The 16,983-nt window shown below is 44.3% G+C and overlaps 1 protein-coding gene across 1 annotated transcript in view; it reads right to left on the reverse strand.

Annotated features, from left to right (window-relative positions):
* The window catches only part of BCAS1 (breast carcinoma amplified sequence 1), a 101,686-nt gene that overhangs the window by 50,752 nt on the left and 33,951 nt on the right, over nucleotides 1–16,983 (reverse strand). Inside the window, exon 5 of the mRNA XM_010840298.1 lies at nucleotides 16,754–16,983. Within this exon, the coding sequence (XP_010838600.1) occupies nucleotides 16,754–16,983 (230 nt within the window). The remainder of the gene's footprint in view (nucleotides 1–16,753) is intronic.

Below are 16,983 nucleotides of genomic sequence, written 5' to 3' on the forward strand. Positions count from 1 at the left end.
TACAAGCATTACCGGAGAGGGCTGAAAAAGTAGGAATGAAGAACCACTCAAAAGTCCCCACAATCCTAGAATAATAAAGCAGCATGTGATAGTAACATGTGGGATTCACCGATGGACCATGTGATGGGATATTTTGCAGCCATACATTCTTTGAGGAATGTGGATGAGAAGGAAAAATGTCCATGGTAATATCATTATAATGATAATGATCAACCTTTATATGTCAAGCCCAATGCTAAGCTAGTTAAAAAGATCTCATTTAGTTCTTATAACCATTTGTCACGCCATTTTTACTGATAAATAAATTGATTCATGAAAAGAATAAATAACTTGCCTTTGATCTTAGACTAAAGCTAGGATTTGACCCTAGGCCCAAATGATTTCAGCAGCAAAAAGCTTTTAAGTACACTGCCTCACACCTCCCTTCCTTCAGGGGTTTACCCAAATATCAACTTTGTACAAAGAGTTATCCTGTTTTAATTTCCCTTGTCTCTATTCCTCTTCCCTGCTATTTTCCCCACATTTGTCATCATTCACATATAACACAGGTTTGATCCCTGGGTCTGGGAAGATCCCCTGGAGTAGGAAATGGCAACCCACTCCAGTGTTCTTGCCTGGGAAATCTCCCGGACAGAGGAGCCTGGCGGGATGGAGTCCATGGGGTCACAAAGAGTCAGGCACGACTGAGCACACAGAAGAACCACATGTAACACATTTCGACCAAAGACATATGCGAGTTTAGTGTGTGATACAGGCTTTTTATATTAAAGGGCTTTTTATATTGAAGACGTAGGGACAGGGGTGGCCATCTAAAAAGTTAACACAGCACCATAATACTGTGTGTGTGTGTTAGTTGCTCAGTCATGTTCGACTCTTTGCGACCCCGTGGACTGTAGCCCACCAGGTTCCTTTGTCCGTGGGATTCTCCAGGCAAGAATACTGGAGCGGGTTGCCAGTTCCTTCTCCAGTGCCATAATCCTACTCCGGGGAAAATCTAAATGGATAAACACACTAGTAGAGCACTCAGGAAACGCTTCCGTAATTTTGGATTGACAGAGCTTTTGTAACTTTGACTGAAACTCCAGAAGTCGTGAAAGGAATGGTCGAAAGTCAAAAAGTCTGAATGTTTGAAGACGTTCTGTGAGGAGGCTGGGGTGAGAAGCAGGCGCCCTCGTGTTTTACTGAGTGAAGTAGCTTCAGTCCCGATGCAGGGAGGGTCAGAATTCTGGCACTACCAACTAAAATTAAACACACGTATATTCTTTCAAGAAGTCCCTGGTGGTCCAGTGGTTAAGAATCCATCTTGCAATGCAGGGGATGTGGGTCGATCCCTGATTGGGGAACTTGAGATCCCAAACATTGTGGAGCAACTAAACTCCTTGAGCGGAAACCAGTGAGGCCGTGCCCCATGATGCAGACCCTGCGTGCTGCAGCCAAGCGGATGGCGGGTGAAGGGCACCATAGAAGCATATGTGCCTTTACCAGCGACTCCGCTCTCAAGAGTTGAGTTCACGTAAGTGTGAAATAACAAATGCACAAGCTTACTTACTACAGTGAGGTCATAGCAAATGCTGGGAAACATGCCAAACGTCATTAATAAAGTCCTGGGTAAATAACTCATGGTACATCCATTCACTGGAAAACTGTGTGTTCCAGATTTGGACGCTGTACAGATAAAGACAGTAGTGTCAGCTGGGGAAAGAAAGCGCGGGCCAGAACACAGTGCAGAGTAGATTAGCATTTGAGTAAACAAGAAGGAGCGTGAGTTAATGCTTGTCTTCTGCTTGCATATGCTCAGGAAAGATTCATTTAAAAATACAGTGATTATCTGGTGGGAGCGGAATTGCTAGACAAGTACGCCGTTTAATAATTTCGTATTTTGAGTCATGTGAACGCATTCTGTATTAAAAATTAAAATGAAAACAAAATGTGTGGCTTCCCTGCTGGCTCAGTGGTGAAGAGTCCGCCTGCAGGGGACGCAGTTTCGACTCCCGTCTGAGAAGATCCCACCCCCGAGAACCCGCTAAGTCCGTGGGCTCCAACTACCGAGCCGGCGCTCCGGAGCCGGGAGCCACAGGACTGAGCCCGCGCGTCCCGGAGCCCCGCTCCACCGCAAGGGGAGACGCCGCAGCTACAGAAGAGCCAGCACAGCAGCGGAGACCCAGCACGAACAAACTGAACAAACACGACAGAATGGGCCGACTGACGCCAGATCCACAGAAGCCGTCCAGAGAGCCAACGGCACGCGGGGGATGGCGATCCGGCCCACGGCCACCAGCGTGTGGCCTGTGCCTGGACTACTGGGTTATTTGTAGGAGCTTTGTCCTTAACTACAAATACATCTTCGCTATTTTCATCAGGCCTCCGGATCATTCTGAGCAAACAGAAATTTCAGACAGAAACACAGGCACTCTCCAGGAACTACCTGGAAACTTCTTTTTAAGCAAACAGGTGTGCATGGGGTCAGCGTGTTTTTCATCTGTGCGGAAGAGGCCTACATATATTCTTTCCCTTTCAGTCGGCTTCAAAGGGCAGACAGATTGAAACAGTAGTTACCGGACCACAATTTGTCATGTTGAAAAACCGTGCTGCCTTATCATACCTTGATTGTCTATGATCAAACCCACATGGGGCTTCTGGCACCTTCCTCCCACTGTAAATTGTCAGCTGGGTTCCTTCTCCCTCAAAGCAAGGTCTGCATTGTCCAAGTGAGAATATACGTGAAGGCAGGATGATCAAGGCTAAAAAAAAAGCCTCGCCTGGAACTACTTGTAATGAACGTCTACCTCATCTAGAGGTCCCCACCGATCGGGCAGCACTGGGTTCGTTGTGAATTTTTGTACCAAGAATCACGGTCCAACACGCAGCTTAACACGGGAAGATTTGTCTAAGCAATGTCGACTGGTACAGAAACCCATTACCCGACTCTCTTCCATCTGTTAGAAATTCGAGCCACATGCTGTCTGGGATAAAAGGGAGAGCTCCGCTTCCTCTCCCACGCGGTTGCCCCAGACGCACAAGGCCATCACCGGCTCAGCAACAGCGGGCTCCAGACAAACGCCCAGGCCTCGCTGTTCTCCCTCCAGCAGCACACCGCCTGCACACGCCCACCGTCACACCGACGGTGAAAAATGGGATCCGTGCACGCTCAAAGCTAAACACGCATCCTTCAGTTTTCTTAGAAGGGCAAGAAATCAATCAAATAAGCAGGAAGGGATTCCAAGACCAAAGTCTACTAAAAATGTTCAGTGGAAATTTAACATTTCTGAAGTAATTTGGGAATTTTTCTTTAACACCTCGTTTTACTACAAAGCTCAAAACCACCGAAGGAGGATCTATCCCGGGAGTTTATTTTGTATTTTTACTTTTTTTCCTCTATTCTAAGATTTATTTATATGTGTATTTTTGGCTGCTCTGGGCAAGCTTTCTCCGGTTTTGTGGAGCAGGGCTTCTCACTGCAGTGGCTTCTCTTGCTGCAGAGCTCAGGCTCCAGCGTGGCCGGGCTTCAGTAACTGTGGCCCCCAGGCTTACTTGCTCTGAGGCATGTGCGATCTTCCTGGACCAGGGCTCAAACCTGTGTCCCCTGTATTCTGGATTCTCAACCACCGGGCTACCAGGGAAGCCCTTTACCACTCTTCTTGCCCAGTTCACATCAACGGATAGAAATGCATTCACATCTTTTAAGCTCATGGCAAAAATAAGGGAAGAAATAGCACAACCGTAAAATAGTTACGAAAGGACTTGGAAAACTGCCCATCCGCAGCGTTTTCTCTTTCCAAAACACACATTGGCTGTGCGTTTTAAAAGCCAGTATTATTTCTGAACAAGAAATTGCCACGCAACCTCTGGATTGCACAGTTCCAGAATGACTGTAAGTGAAAATAACCCCTGTTAAACCTCTGGTTACTGCTGCAGTTTCTAATACAGCTCAGGACGGCGCAAGCTCCATAGCGCCGTCTAGTGGAGGAACTGGGAAACTACCTAGATTGCAATATTTTCCTTATACATAGGCAGTACTCCGTGCTTGCTTCACGCATAAAAAAGAGAAAATTTACATGAGCACAGAATAAAAGTATTAACTGCACCCATTATCCCATGACAGCAAATAACTACTGCCAACAATCTGCAGTTTTGCATTTCAAGTCCCTCTTTGGGTAGAAGGATGAATGTACATGTGGACAGGCAGGGCAAACGTTTATCCTAAAGGGATAAATACACTACAAAGCATACACTACTTTGAAACTTGATTTTCTTATTTAATGTTATGTTATAGCTATCTTCACAATCAATAATTCTATTTCTATGTCATCTTGTTCATGATCTCCAGTGTAAGGGTATACCAGAGTCAGTGCAAAGTCTAACTAGATCTTTTAGATCTTCCCAACTTGCAAAACTAAGACCAACCCAGACAGCGTATTAAAAAGCAGAGACATTACTTTGCTGACAAAGGTCTGTCTTGTCAAGGCTATGGTTTCTCCAGTGATCATGTATGGATGTGAGAGTTGGACTATAAAGAAAGCTGAGCTTTGATGCTTTTGAACTGTGGTGTTGGAGAGGACTCTAGAGAGTCCCTTGGACTGCAAGGAGATCCAACCCCTCCATCCTAAAGTCCTGGGTGTTCACTGGAAGGACTGATGCTGAAGCTGAAACTCCAATACTTTGGCCACATGACAAGTATTGGCCAAATACTGACTCATTGGAAAAGACCCTGATACTGGGAAAGATTGATGGCAAGAGGAGAAGGGGATGACAGAGGATGAGATGGTTGGATGGAATCACTGACTCAATAGACATGGGTTTGAGTAAACTCTGGGAGATGGTGATGGACAGGGAGGCCTGGCGTGCTGCAGTCCATGGGGTCACAAAGAGTGGGACATGACTGAGTGACTGAACTTTTCTCTTACAAATAATGTGGGACTTCAAAAAACACAAAACCTTATGGATAAATGTTACACATTTTCTCAATAAATTCCCAGATGTCATATCGTCCTTTCAAATTTCGTAAGACTTAAAAATTGTGTACTGCCAGAGTGCCACAGTTGAAATAAACTTCCTAGTGAGCCAAGTAGTTGATTAAGAAATTACCAGACACTTCAGAGGGCAATAAAATAACATAAAAATATGAAGTGTAAAATCTAGATTAAAAAAAAAAACTCACATTGGTAACTTTAAAAAGTTTACGTATTTGTAAAATGTATTTAGGACTTAGTTGCAGCACACGTGACCTTAGCTGTGTCTCGTAGGGTCTTTGTTGCTGTACTGAGGCCCTCCAGGATGGCATGTGGGCTTAGCTGCTCTGCAGCATCGGATGTGGGATCTTAGTTCCCCAACCAGGGACTGAGCCTCTGTCTCCTGTACTGGAAGGCAGGCTCTTAACCGCTGGACCACCAGGGAAGCTCCTGAAATCTAGACTTTTCATCGTCTTCTGGCGTGTTTTCTAGGTGGGAGAATCTTCATGACACAGATCTAAAAATGCTCCACTGACCCATTTTCTCTTTTTTTTTGGAAGGAGAGAAGCAACCCTGTTCATTTTAGCTGCTTAACCTGATTGAATCAAGCCAGGTTGGACCAATTATCCTGTATGATATACTTTATTACAAATCACAAGCTCACCACCTGTTTTAATACTCTGTAGACATAACCTCAGGTTATTAATAGCTCATCTTATACCTTGGCAGCAGAAGTGTAACACAGCACCTTGACATGATACAGCCTCGTTAGCCCACGGTATTGACCGAGGCAGAGATGTTATATTTATGAGATTAAACAAACCAGCTGTCCATGTTAGTCATAGGTGGAAGGTGGAAAGAAATCTATCAGAGAAAGCAATTCACACTTTCTTCCTATAAATAAGGGTTTTCCATTTTCTCTCTCAGCAACTCCTGCACTTGAGGGGTAAGTGAATTTTTCAACTTGATTTCCGATGGCAAGTGAAATGCGGGTAGAGAATTAAGCAATAAAACGTTCTTTCCTTGCTTCTTTTTCTGGCAGCAGTAATTACTTTGGGGATATTCCTAAGGACACAGGAGTTGGCATATCCTTAAATAAAGTCCGCTATGTATGATATAAAATTGAAAAATACAATTACAGTGGGTAAAGAGTGGGCACAGAGTAATTCCAGGTCATGTCGGGCAAAAAAGAATCTGTGGAAGGCGCTTCTGTCCTGTGATTAGTTCCAACATGGACAACCCCCAGGCTGATAACGATATTTTACATTTATTAGAGAGAAAAAAGATCCAACATTAAAAAAAAAAACTTTAAAATACAAAAACAGATAACCCATAGCCTGGAACAAGTTCGTCATCTGTTTAACAAACACTTCCCGAAAGTGAGAAAACGGTTTTGAATGCTGCAAAATTAGGCTGCATATTTTCTAAGAATTGTTTGGACTTATTCAGGAAAAGAAAAATGACATCTTTTTTCCTGAATTTTTGCATTAGACCGAATATTTCCTGACCCCACCCTCTATCCAATCCTAATTATCAGCTTCCTCTCTCCTCTGCTTTCTATCTCAAAACTCTGTTTATTTCATTCGTGACCCTTTTCATACACTGGAACTGCTTATTTTCTTGGTTATTGGTCTTCTCCTTCACGGATCATAGCCTTGACAGCATAAAAAGCAGAGACATCACTTTGCCAACAAAGGTCCGTACTGTCAAAGCTATGGTTTTTCCAGTAGTCATGTACAGATATGAGAGTTGGACCATAAAGAAGGCTGAGCGCCGAAGAATTGGTGCCTTTGAATTTGGTGCTGGAGAAGACGCTTGAGAGTCCCTTGGACTGCAAGGAGATCAAACCAGTCAATCCTAAAGGAAATGAACCCTGAATATTCATTGGAAGGATTGATTCTGCAGCTGAAGCTCCAATTCTTTGGCCACCTAATGCGAAGAGGAGACTCACTGGAAAAGACCCTGATGCTGGGAAAGATTGGGGGCAAAAGGAGAAGAGGGCAGCAGAGGATGAGATGGCTGGATGGCATCATTAACTTAATGGACATGAATCTGAGTAAACTCTGGGAGATGGTGATGGACAGGGAGGCCTGGTGTGCTGAGGTCCATGGGGTTGTAAAGAGTCGGATACGACTGAGCGAATGAACAACAACAAAATTGTTGATCTTTATGCTATAATGAAAGCTCGCACGGGGTATAACATTCTGTTCATCCTAAAATCATTCCTGGCACAAAGAAAGCACTCAGATGTTTGATGAATGAATAAACGAAAAGTACTGATCCTTCCGATTCACTGTTCAACACCTGCTTACGAACTGACCCTAAGGCTGGATTTATTATTAGCCTACATTGCTTCAAATTGTCTTACAGGCTACGAAGGATGAAAAATGGTCTCTGTTGGGGATTTTTTCTGTACTCCCAACTCTGCCATGAGAACAGAGCAGCGCAAAGAGCAGCGTAGGAGCTGCGCTCTGGGGGCCGACGGGGGAGGCGGGTGCCCGGGCAAACTGGAGGAGCGCCCCTCCGGAGGGCAGGCACAGCGCATACCCGACCGCCGAGGGACGTTCCTACTTTCAGAAACACGTGAAATAGGGATTCTACTGAAATCTCACACTTCAAAACTGCGGTCAACTTTGTCAATTGCAAAATGTTATCAATGGACTAAAATATTATTATAAAACACTGTATATGCCAAATGGGCTTCCCTGGTGGCTCAGATAGTGAAGAATCTGCCTGCAATGCAGGAGACCTGGGTTCTATCCCTGGGTCGCGAAGGTCCCCTGGAGAAGAGAAGGGCTACCACTCCAGTATTCTGGCCTGGAGAATTCCGTGGACAGAGGTCAAATAAAACCTGTGTGCAGCTTCATACATCCCATGAGAGCCCATTTTTCAACTTTGGTCTATGTGCCTAGCTCAGCATCTTCTAGAAGAACCATTCCTTGGGAGATATACCCAACTGGCTGGACAAATGATCGCTCTATGCAGACTGAAGCCTGAGAAACACTCAGATAAACAAAGCAGAGCAGGGGTGCCTGCTGAGGACTTCTCAGAGCCTTTAGTGGCCGATGTCCACTGCGAACCTTCTCGAGAGAGGACAGACCAACTGCTATTTCCCAAAACTGTTTGATCCTGGTACTCTATTTCCAGGCTGATCCCACTGAACGGATGAGTCTACAGAACATCAGTTTGGGAAATGCTAGCTTCAGGAATTTAAACAAGATATAAGATGTTTCTAAAAGTCCGAAATGTTCCCTCTTTTTGAGCTCATGTACACAGTGGTCAACCACGTAGCTGACAGACCGGAATCCGCCACTTTCCAGCCGTGTGATCTCAGCCAAGTTGTTTCACGCCTCTGAGTGCTGTTCTGTGTTAGTCAGTCAGTTGCCTCTGGCTCTTCTGAGTTAGTAAATGCTCACCGAATCAGGGCTGCTTTGATAGCCTTGAAGAAGAGAATAAGACTGGATAATGCCAAAGGGTAAGCAAACTCAAAACGTAGTTTGCAAGTTCATTGCAAAATACAATTCAATTAATATTCAACCATGGGGATTAGCACCATAACATTTAAAGACTGAATGAAAATATCAAATAAATAGGAGAGATATATGATTCTGCAGTTTGTTAAAGCATCTGTAGCATACATATTGCTCCCCTAGTGGCTCAGTTCAGTTCAGTCGCTCAGTCATGTCTGACTCTTTGTGATCCCATGGACTGCAGCACGCCAGGCCTCCCTGTCCATCACCAACTCCCGGAGCTTGCTCAAACTCATGTCCATTGCATTGGTGATGCCATCCAGCCATCTCATCCTCTGTGGTCCCCTTCTCCTCCTGCCCCCAATCCCTCCCAGCATCAGGGTCTTTTCCAATGAGTTAGCTCTTTGCATCAGGTGGCCAAAGTATTGGAGCTTCAGCTTCAGCACAGTTCTTCCAACGAATAGTCAGGATGGATTTCCTTTAGGATGGACTGGTGGATCTCCTGCAGCCCAGGTGACTCGGTGGCTCAGTGGTAAAGAATCTGCCTGCCAATGCCTGGGATGTTGATTCAGTCCCTGGGTTGGAGAAGGAAATGGCAGCCGGCTCCAGTACTCTTGCCTGGGAAATCCCAAGGACAGAAGGGCCTGGCGGATCACAGTCACAAAAGAGTCGGACATGACTCAGCAACTAAATACAACAACAGAGCATATAAATGTTTTGAAACCATTTTTCTTGAAGGTTGTGTTCAGCAGAGCTATCATGAGATTACAGCAACATTCTCTAACACGCTTTGAGAAATTGGAACATGATGGGTACCGTCTTTATCCTTGTCAGGTTCATCTAAGGAACATTACTGCCTGCCGAGGTGTGCCAGGCAGGACCACCTGCAGACACCAAGTTGCACAGGAAGCAGTCACACCCTTCAGGATCACTGTCTCCCTGTGTGAAAAGGACGATGGTGATAGAAGAGTCCTTCCAGCTTCAGATTGTGACTATGTGGGGAATGGAACACAAGTCAGTGGGTCAAAACCAGCATTGTTGCTGTGTAATTACTAAATTGTGTCTGAGTCTTTGCAACCCCATGGACTGTGGCCCGCCAGGCTCCTGTGTCCACGGATTCCCCAGGAAAGAAAACTGGAGTGGGTTGCCTGACCCTCCTCCAGGGGATCTTCCTGACCCAGGGATGGAACCTGCATCTCCTGCATTGGCAGGTGGATTCCTTACTGCTGAGACACCAGGGAAGCCCAAAATTAGCATTAAAAACTATCAAATGAAATAGGCTAGAAAGAGTAGAAAATACCAGCCCATGCTACTTGCTGTAAGAATGGCACTTTCTGTGGATTCTTCATCTCATCCATCTTTTTCTGTGGGTCACAGTCAAGTTAAAGAGCCAGTGCAACGAGTGTATTTAAATAAATGACCGTTGGGAGATACTGCAGCATCTCATCCACTTAGTGAGTTTCTGACATGACGTTGGATAGAAAATAATGTATCTGCTTTCTACCTGTGGCTTATCACCTTTGCTGGCAGAGCCTGCTTTCTGTTGAAGGAACTTTCCACCCTTCCCCCACCTTGCACCTCTAACCAAACATGTGACTCAGCTCCTGCAACGGGTAAATTTTAGGAAACTCGTCTTTCATCTGGTAGGACATTATGACTCTACACACTGCTTAGAACTATGGCAGCCTTCTTAAAACCACAAAACCAGTATTTTATAGCAACTGTAAATGGAGTATAACCTTTAAAAATTGTGAATCACTGCGTTGTATGCCTGAAAGTGATAGGATATTGTACATTAACTATACCACAAAGAAAGAAAACGAACACCCACAAGGGATCAAGCCTGTGAACCAAGTTGATACCCAGAGGGTGCTGAAGACAGATGCTTCCTGGGGCCATGAAGATGCTCAACTGGACGGAACCCTTCACTTCTCGAATTCTTATTTATTTTGTACAAGAAATGTACATTTTCCACATGAACTAAGCTACTGTTGAGTCCGCAGTTTTATTTTTATTTTTTTTAATTGCAGCCAAAGTTACCCTAGATTATCTACTACTCCAGCTCCATCATGCTGGAAGACCGTTTGCTCCAGCTCATGATTCTTTATCTCTAAGCTTCTGACCATTTAGCAAATACCACCCTTCTGTTTGGCCTCCTGACTGCTGACAGCTTATGTCACCTCTGTCCACTCAGCAGCCTCGAGGGCAGGCAATGTCTTCCTCTTGTGGATGAAACACAGGTTCTGAAATGACAGAGTGGCACAGGCTTTGCTCACTGCTGGGTCTTAATTCCAGCTCTGCCTGCAATTCACTTGTGTGGCCTTGAACCAGTAACTTGACTTCTCTGAGCCTGTTTCCTCATTTGTTAAAAGGCAACACAAACGTCTACCTTGTGGTGTTGTTATAAGAATCAAAGCAGATAAGGTGTGTCAAATGCTTACTGTCTGGCCTAGGAATAACAAGCTATTAAAAACTGGGGCAACTGCTATTATTTAACTTTACCAAACAGCTAGTAAGTGGTAGAATCTGAACTCATTTCCATATCCATTCAGGCTCCTATCACTTACACATCACCTTGGCTACTATAAATGTTTCATATCAAATGTTTCTTAGTGCTAATTTATAAAGTTCATAAAATTACAGTGCTATAGCTAAAATTGTGTTATAGCTAAAATTTGAATTGTGGTGCTGTAGAAGACTCTTGAGAGGCCCTTGAACAGCAAGGATTAAACCAGTGACTCCTAAAGGAAATCAACCCTGAATATTCATTGGAAGGACGGCTGCTGAAGCTGAAACTGAAGTTCCAATACTTTGGCCACCTGATGCAAAAAAGCCAACTTATTGGAAAAGACCCTGATGCTGGGAAAGGGGGCAACAGAGGATGAGATGGTCGGGTGGCATCTCTGACTCCATGGACATGAGTCTGAGAAAACTCCGTGAGATAGTGAAGGACAGGAAAGCCTGGCGTGCTGCAGTCCATGGGGTCGGAGTCGGACATGACTTAGCAACTGAACAACCACAGCTAAAAGACTTGCTTATTTCATAACTTGGTAATTAAAGATGAGTTTTCCCTCTGTTTTGACAAAGTCTTTTGGTTAGATACTTCTCTTAAGTCATGACCTTATCACCAGAGGTAAACAGCATGAAATAAAAACACACCTCATAATTTACTTGGCCTTTCTAATGTTGGAGATAGGTGGGGTTTTCTTGTTTGTTTGCTTTTGATTTGAGGTTAACTTGGAATTTCCATATTTGCATGTACTAACATTTTTGAACAGCACTTCCTCTCATTATCATTCAGTTTTCCATACTCACGGTGTTATTGCAGTTTCCAATAATTGGTAAAAATATAACATTGAGAATGAGAAGCATGGGTTTTGGAGATGGACAATTGTTTTTTGCTGCATAATTGGGGTAAGTGGCTTGGTTTCACTAAAGTTTTGATTTCTTAATCTGTAAAATGATAAAGATATTAAAATTCTCTTGGACATTTTGATGTTTCAATGAGATGATTCCTTCAAAGAGATTTTATCGCAGAATTTCACTGAATATACAGAATACCCCCAGAATACTAGAGGAATTCATGTCCTCAGAAACCACCCAGGATGGGGGACATCTGGTCAGCTTCATGGAGAATTTGGCCCTTGAAGGTAAAGTTAATTTCTGATAAACAGAGAGAGAAGGAGATGAAGGCAGAGAGAGGCCTGGGGAGCAGATGGTGTCTGCTCAGGTCACATGTTGGCAATTTTGACCAGATGAATTTAAGGGAATAGGAAAAATACGGTTAGGAAGACAGACAGAAGAGAGCTGGTAGAGACCTCGAGTGTCAGACTAGGAAACTGAGGCTCGTGTGTATAAGCACTGAAGTTCTATTCTTTCTAAAATAATTTCACCACTTCTGCATCTTTTTTTTCCAGCCCAGATTAGGACATAGGCCTCAGCGTATGCAGTTTTCAAGTCGGATTCAATTGTGCTATCTCTGCAAGTTTTAGTTGAAGACTATGGAAGGGAAGAGTAAAAAGACTAAAATTGTGAAGTAACAGGAAGAAAAACCATGATAGTAGTTAAATTTTATTTTTCTCAAAATGCAATATCTCTGTGTTAAGTACCTCAAAGACTTAGCTCTCATAGGTGTGAAAACTGTAAAAACGTGCCTGATAGGATTATTATCCCCATTGTACAGATGAAGAGACTGAGGCTCAGAGTAGTTGTGTGACTCGCCCAGGGTCGCACAGCCGACAGGTGAGGGAGGCAGGCCTGAAGCCCGTGTCGCCTGATGGAAACGCGTATGTGTTAGCTCACTGCTTTGTGCCACACAGAGGACTCCGGGGACCTTGGTTCTTCCGTTCCAGCCCCACCACTAAAGAGCGGTGCTGTGAGATGGAGTTGCCATCACCTGAGACGAGACGCCTATGGATTAAATGAGTGGGCATTTTGCTGTAATCGCTGTGGGGTGTGGATGAACAGTTCAGTTTGGGGCATATTGAGACTGAGATGATCAGCGCATCTCTTAATATCTGTAGCTTAATATCCGACGCTCTCTTAATATCTGTAGCCTGAACAAATTTGTGGATCAGTGCCTTTATCACAGCCTCCCTTAAAAATGTGTGTCTCTTACTAGATTATACAGTCTTTGAGGGTCCAGGACCATAATTTTTCATTTAGATGCCTTGCACAGATTTGGTGTTTAAATAACAATCGCAAAATTTACTTCAACTTTAAAAGAAAAAGAATATCCTTGTTTCAATCTGCATCTGTGTTTGGCTTAACACTTAAAACACCCCTTTACCCCCCACACAAAGACACCTCTGGAATTGCCAGTGACAACAGAAATTTAGTGTTTTTCTTTTTTTAACCAAAAAAGTTTCCATGATGTGATCAGTTTTCAGAGGAATGAAGTTCCTAAATAAATGCTTATCTTAAAGTTCTGGTCCAATTGTTGGAGAGAGGAGAAAAAAAAAAATGCCCCCCTGCCAACACATTGGTTTGTTGAATCACAGCTCAGTGAAACCTTTCAGGCATATAATTTATCTTTTCTTTGGCCTATGTAGTAAATGCTTCATTTGTTCATGAATTCTGGCCTTGTTTTAATTATGCTATGCTCTGAATGTAGTTTTATGAGGCACAAAAATAAGATTGTCGTTCTGAAAACACAGAAGATTTGTGTGTTTCCCCTAGAATGAAATGGTGGTATCTTTTTCCCAGTTCACAGCTCTGTGGGTTTGTGGTTGGAATTCCAATCCAGCAAGGGACACAGCAGTGAAACTGGGGGGAAGGGTTTGTGTGGGCTGGCGGGGAGGGACAGCTGAGCCCAGGGCATAATTTACCCTCAGAATTCTGAATCAATACATTGATGGCCGCGGATGCATAATGTGCTCTTCCCACCAAGAAAGCCATTGATTGAGAAGTTTTATTCCTGTTACTTTCTGAAGGCCATCCTCTTTCATTCCACTTCCAAGACAATTGATTTTTCCCCCTAAATACAGGCTGTACAGCCAGAGAGCAGGTCAGAACTCTTAATAATAAGGCTGTTCTGTTGTTGTTAAAAATCTTTGCAAACATATGTATCTGAATATCCACAAGTTAACGGACTAGCAGAGACATCAGCAGCTCTTTCATAACTTTTCCATTTTTATCAGCACATAGGCCAGTGCAGGTTTGATCCCTGGGTCGGGAAGATCCCCTGGAGGAGGGCATGGCAACCCACTCCAGCATTCTTGCCTGGAGAATCCATGGACAGAGGAGCCTGGCGGGCTACAGTCCATGGGGTCGCAAAGGACAGGACTGAGCACGCATGCAGGCAGACAGGCAGAGCGGGCACTCCATATTTCAAATTCCAGTGATACAACCAACCAAAAATGGAAATTTTCTGTGTAACAAACACAGATGCAAATTTCGTGGCTGAGTCTAAGGAAACAAATGCACTTAATTCCACATGGACGAGAGTGGCGATTTTTAGATCTTCTGAGAGGTTACTGTAACTTCCAAATATCACCCACGGGCCTGGCTATATTAAATACCTGCCATGTTGCCAACACAGACCCCCACCTCCTGGATCAAACTTGATTTTGGAACTCATTCCACTCCAGCTGAGGTGCTGTCCCAAAGAGCGTGCAATTAAAAAAAATAGAGTTGATAAAGCACAATTCTTAAACCTTCCTGCCCATTTTTTAGGATAGGAATGGATTGACTGCCTTAAGTTTTTATGGTTAAATATGTTCAAGGGTCGGTTATCAGAGACGGAACTGGTTTACTTGACTACTTTGGGGGTTTGGATGTGTCAAGAGACTTCTATTCAGAGATGGGATACTCAGTCCTTCATTCTCTTCCCATAAATAACGCAGTCTTTTCTCAATTCGGGCAATGGGCTGGCTTTGGAAGCCCATGGAAATGAAACGTGACCATGCAAAACTCAGAATGGCCTGGGGAGCCCATGGCCAATAACAGGAAGCCACAAGGCTCAAGTAAAACAGTCAGTAGTTTTTCAAATATTCATGAATATTGATGTCCTTGACCCAAGACAAGGACTCTGGGCTCCGGGTGCAAATATTTGATGGACGCTTCCCTGGGCCACCTAGACTGATTCTCCTTGAGTCTGGACAACTTCCCCAATACTTGGCCTCCCCCACCAGAGCCCTGGGTGCTTGCATCGTAACTGTGGATTTTTTGTACCTCTTCTCTTGCTAGACCACAGACTCCCTGAGGCCAGCGACCTTATGCTGTCCACCACCGTGGTCGTGCCTCACCTGCGTCTGGTAGCGTCACACTCAGTAAGGATCTGATGTGTGCGTGCACGCTAAGTTGCTTCTGCCATATGCGACTCTGTTGACCCCATGGACGGTAGCCCGCCAGCCTCCTCTGTCCGTGGGATTCTCCAGGCAGGAACACTGGAGTGGGAGCCATTCCCTTCTCCAGGGGACCTTTCCAACCCAGAGGTTGAACCTGAGTCTCCTGAACTGCAGGCAGATTCTTTTACCATCTGAGCCACCAGGAAAGGCCAAAGATTTGATGCCAGCATACATTTGAAGACTCACTTTGAATTAAACAGAAAGTTTATTCAGTAGGCTCCTGAACTGTTGCATTTAGGGAAGGGGCATTTAAAGGGCAATTTTTCTAACTTTCGAAAGAAAATTGAAAAAGCAGTTCTTGGAATAAAAATTTACAGAAAGGACAAGAACGCTGATAGCATGAGCCTTAACATACGAACCTTATGATCTTTTCCCCAACTCGGTCTAGAATTTTCAGCTATTGTCTAGTATTTACAATATCATTCCTGACACCACCTGTTGGTGTCAGATTAATGCGATACTTATTTTCCTGAATAAAAATAACATCCGGACAGTGCCTGGCACATTGTAAATGCTAAATAAACTACAGTCAGAGTTACTATTAGCAGCTTGGCAGGGAAGCTAGCTGTCATTAAGACAATTATATTGACAACCATGTAATAATAATCAGCCCACCTAATTTTCTCCTGGCTCTAATCTCAACTAGAGATTCTTGACTCCCAAATTTTGAAAAATACTGTTGCTTAAAAATCCATTAACTACAGGAATAAGTGCCTTAAAATACAATGTATCTACTTTTATTTCCTTCTTCACTCAAAGAGTTCTTTTCTGGGTCCCCATTACAAACACACTCTCAAAGTTAAAAGTAAATGCTCTTTTTTAAGATCAAAAGAACTTGCCTTTTTCTGCACAGGAAAGAAAGCAACTGATTTGGATGCCTCTTAAAAGAAAAAAAAAATCTTGTTTTTACAAAGGGATTACCCCAGCTTGCTGGAAAATAATTTGTACACAAGAGTTGGCCCAGAGCTGTAAAAGCCCTTTACACACACTTTAGTGCAAAAGATAGTTAAAGATTAGCCCAGGCTATTAAAAGTACGAAATGCAATGCATTTCAAAAAAAAAGCCCATAGACACACTGCATACGAAGCCAGCTACTCAGACAGGCAGACATTTCAGTCTTTTGGAAACCGTCTTTATTCTGCTCATGCCTTTCCTCCAGACTCCACTGATCATAAATGCAACCTGTCCAGCTCTGCCTTTGATAAATGGAAGGACGGATTCATCCGTATGTTACTCACCTCCTCTTTTCTGTTACATAAAACAGATGCCACAGCTGTTATTGTTCTGGCAACAGATGTTTCTGCCACAGAAACATGGGCAGGCACCAGGCTCCAATGTGCTGGTTGTTCTAGAGGGACCTACGGCTCGTCACCTCGTCAGGACCCCTCAGTGATGGCAGAGCAAGACCCGCGCGATCGTCCTGCCCCACAAGCGCCCCCGGCACCCCACCCCGAGCCTGCAGCAAGAGCAAAACAGATCGTCTCACCCTCTCTGCAGGGCCATCCTCGGACTGCGTGGATAACCCAGGAGCTTCGGCGGCCGGGTGAGGATGCTCTGTGCTCTCAGCCTCCGGCGGGAGGTCCACGGGGGCTTTGTCCCGTCCCTTGTCCAGCTTGAAGAGTTTGTCAAAGAAGCTGGAGTCCTTGGGCTTGGCGGGGGCTGCTGCCCCGGACTCAGACGGAGGGTGCTCCGGCCCAGGGGGGGCCGGGGGGGCCC

The sequence above is a fragment of the Bison bison genome, unplaced genomic scaffold (assembly GCF_000754665.1).
Source record: "Bison bison bison isolate TAMUID 2011002044 unplaced genomic scaffold, Bison_UMD1.0 scf7180017864143, whole genome shotgun sequence".
NCBI classification, from domain to species: domain Eukaryota; kingdom Metazoa; phylum Chordata; class Mammalia; order Artiodactyla; family Bovidae; genus Bison; species Bison bison.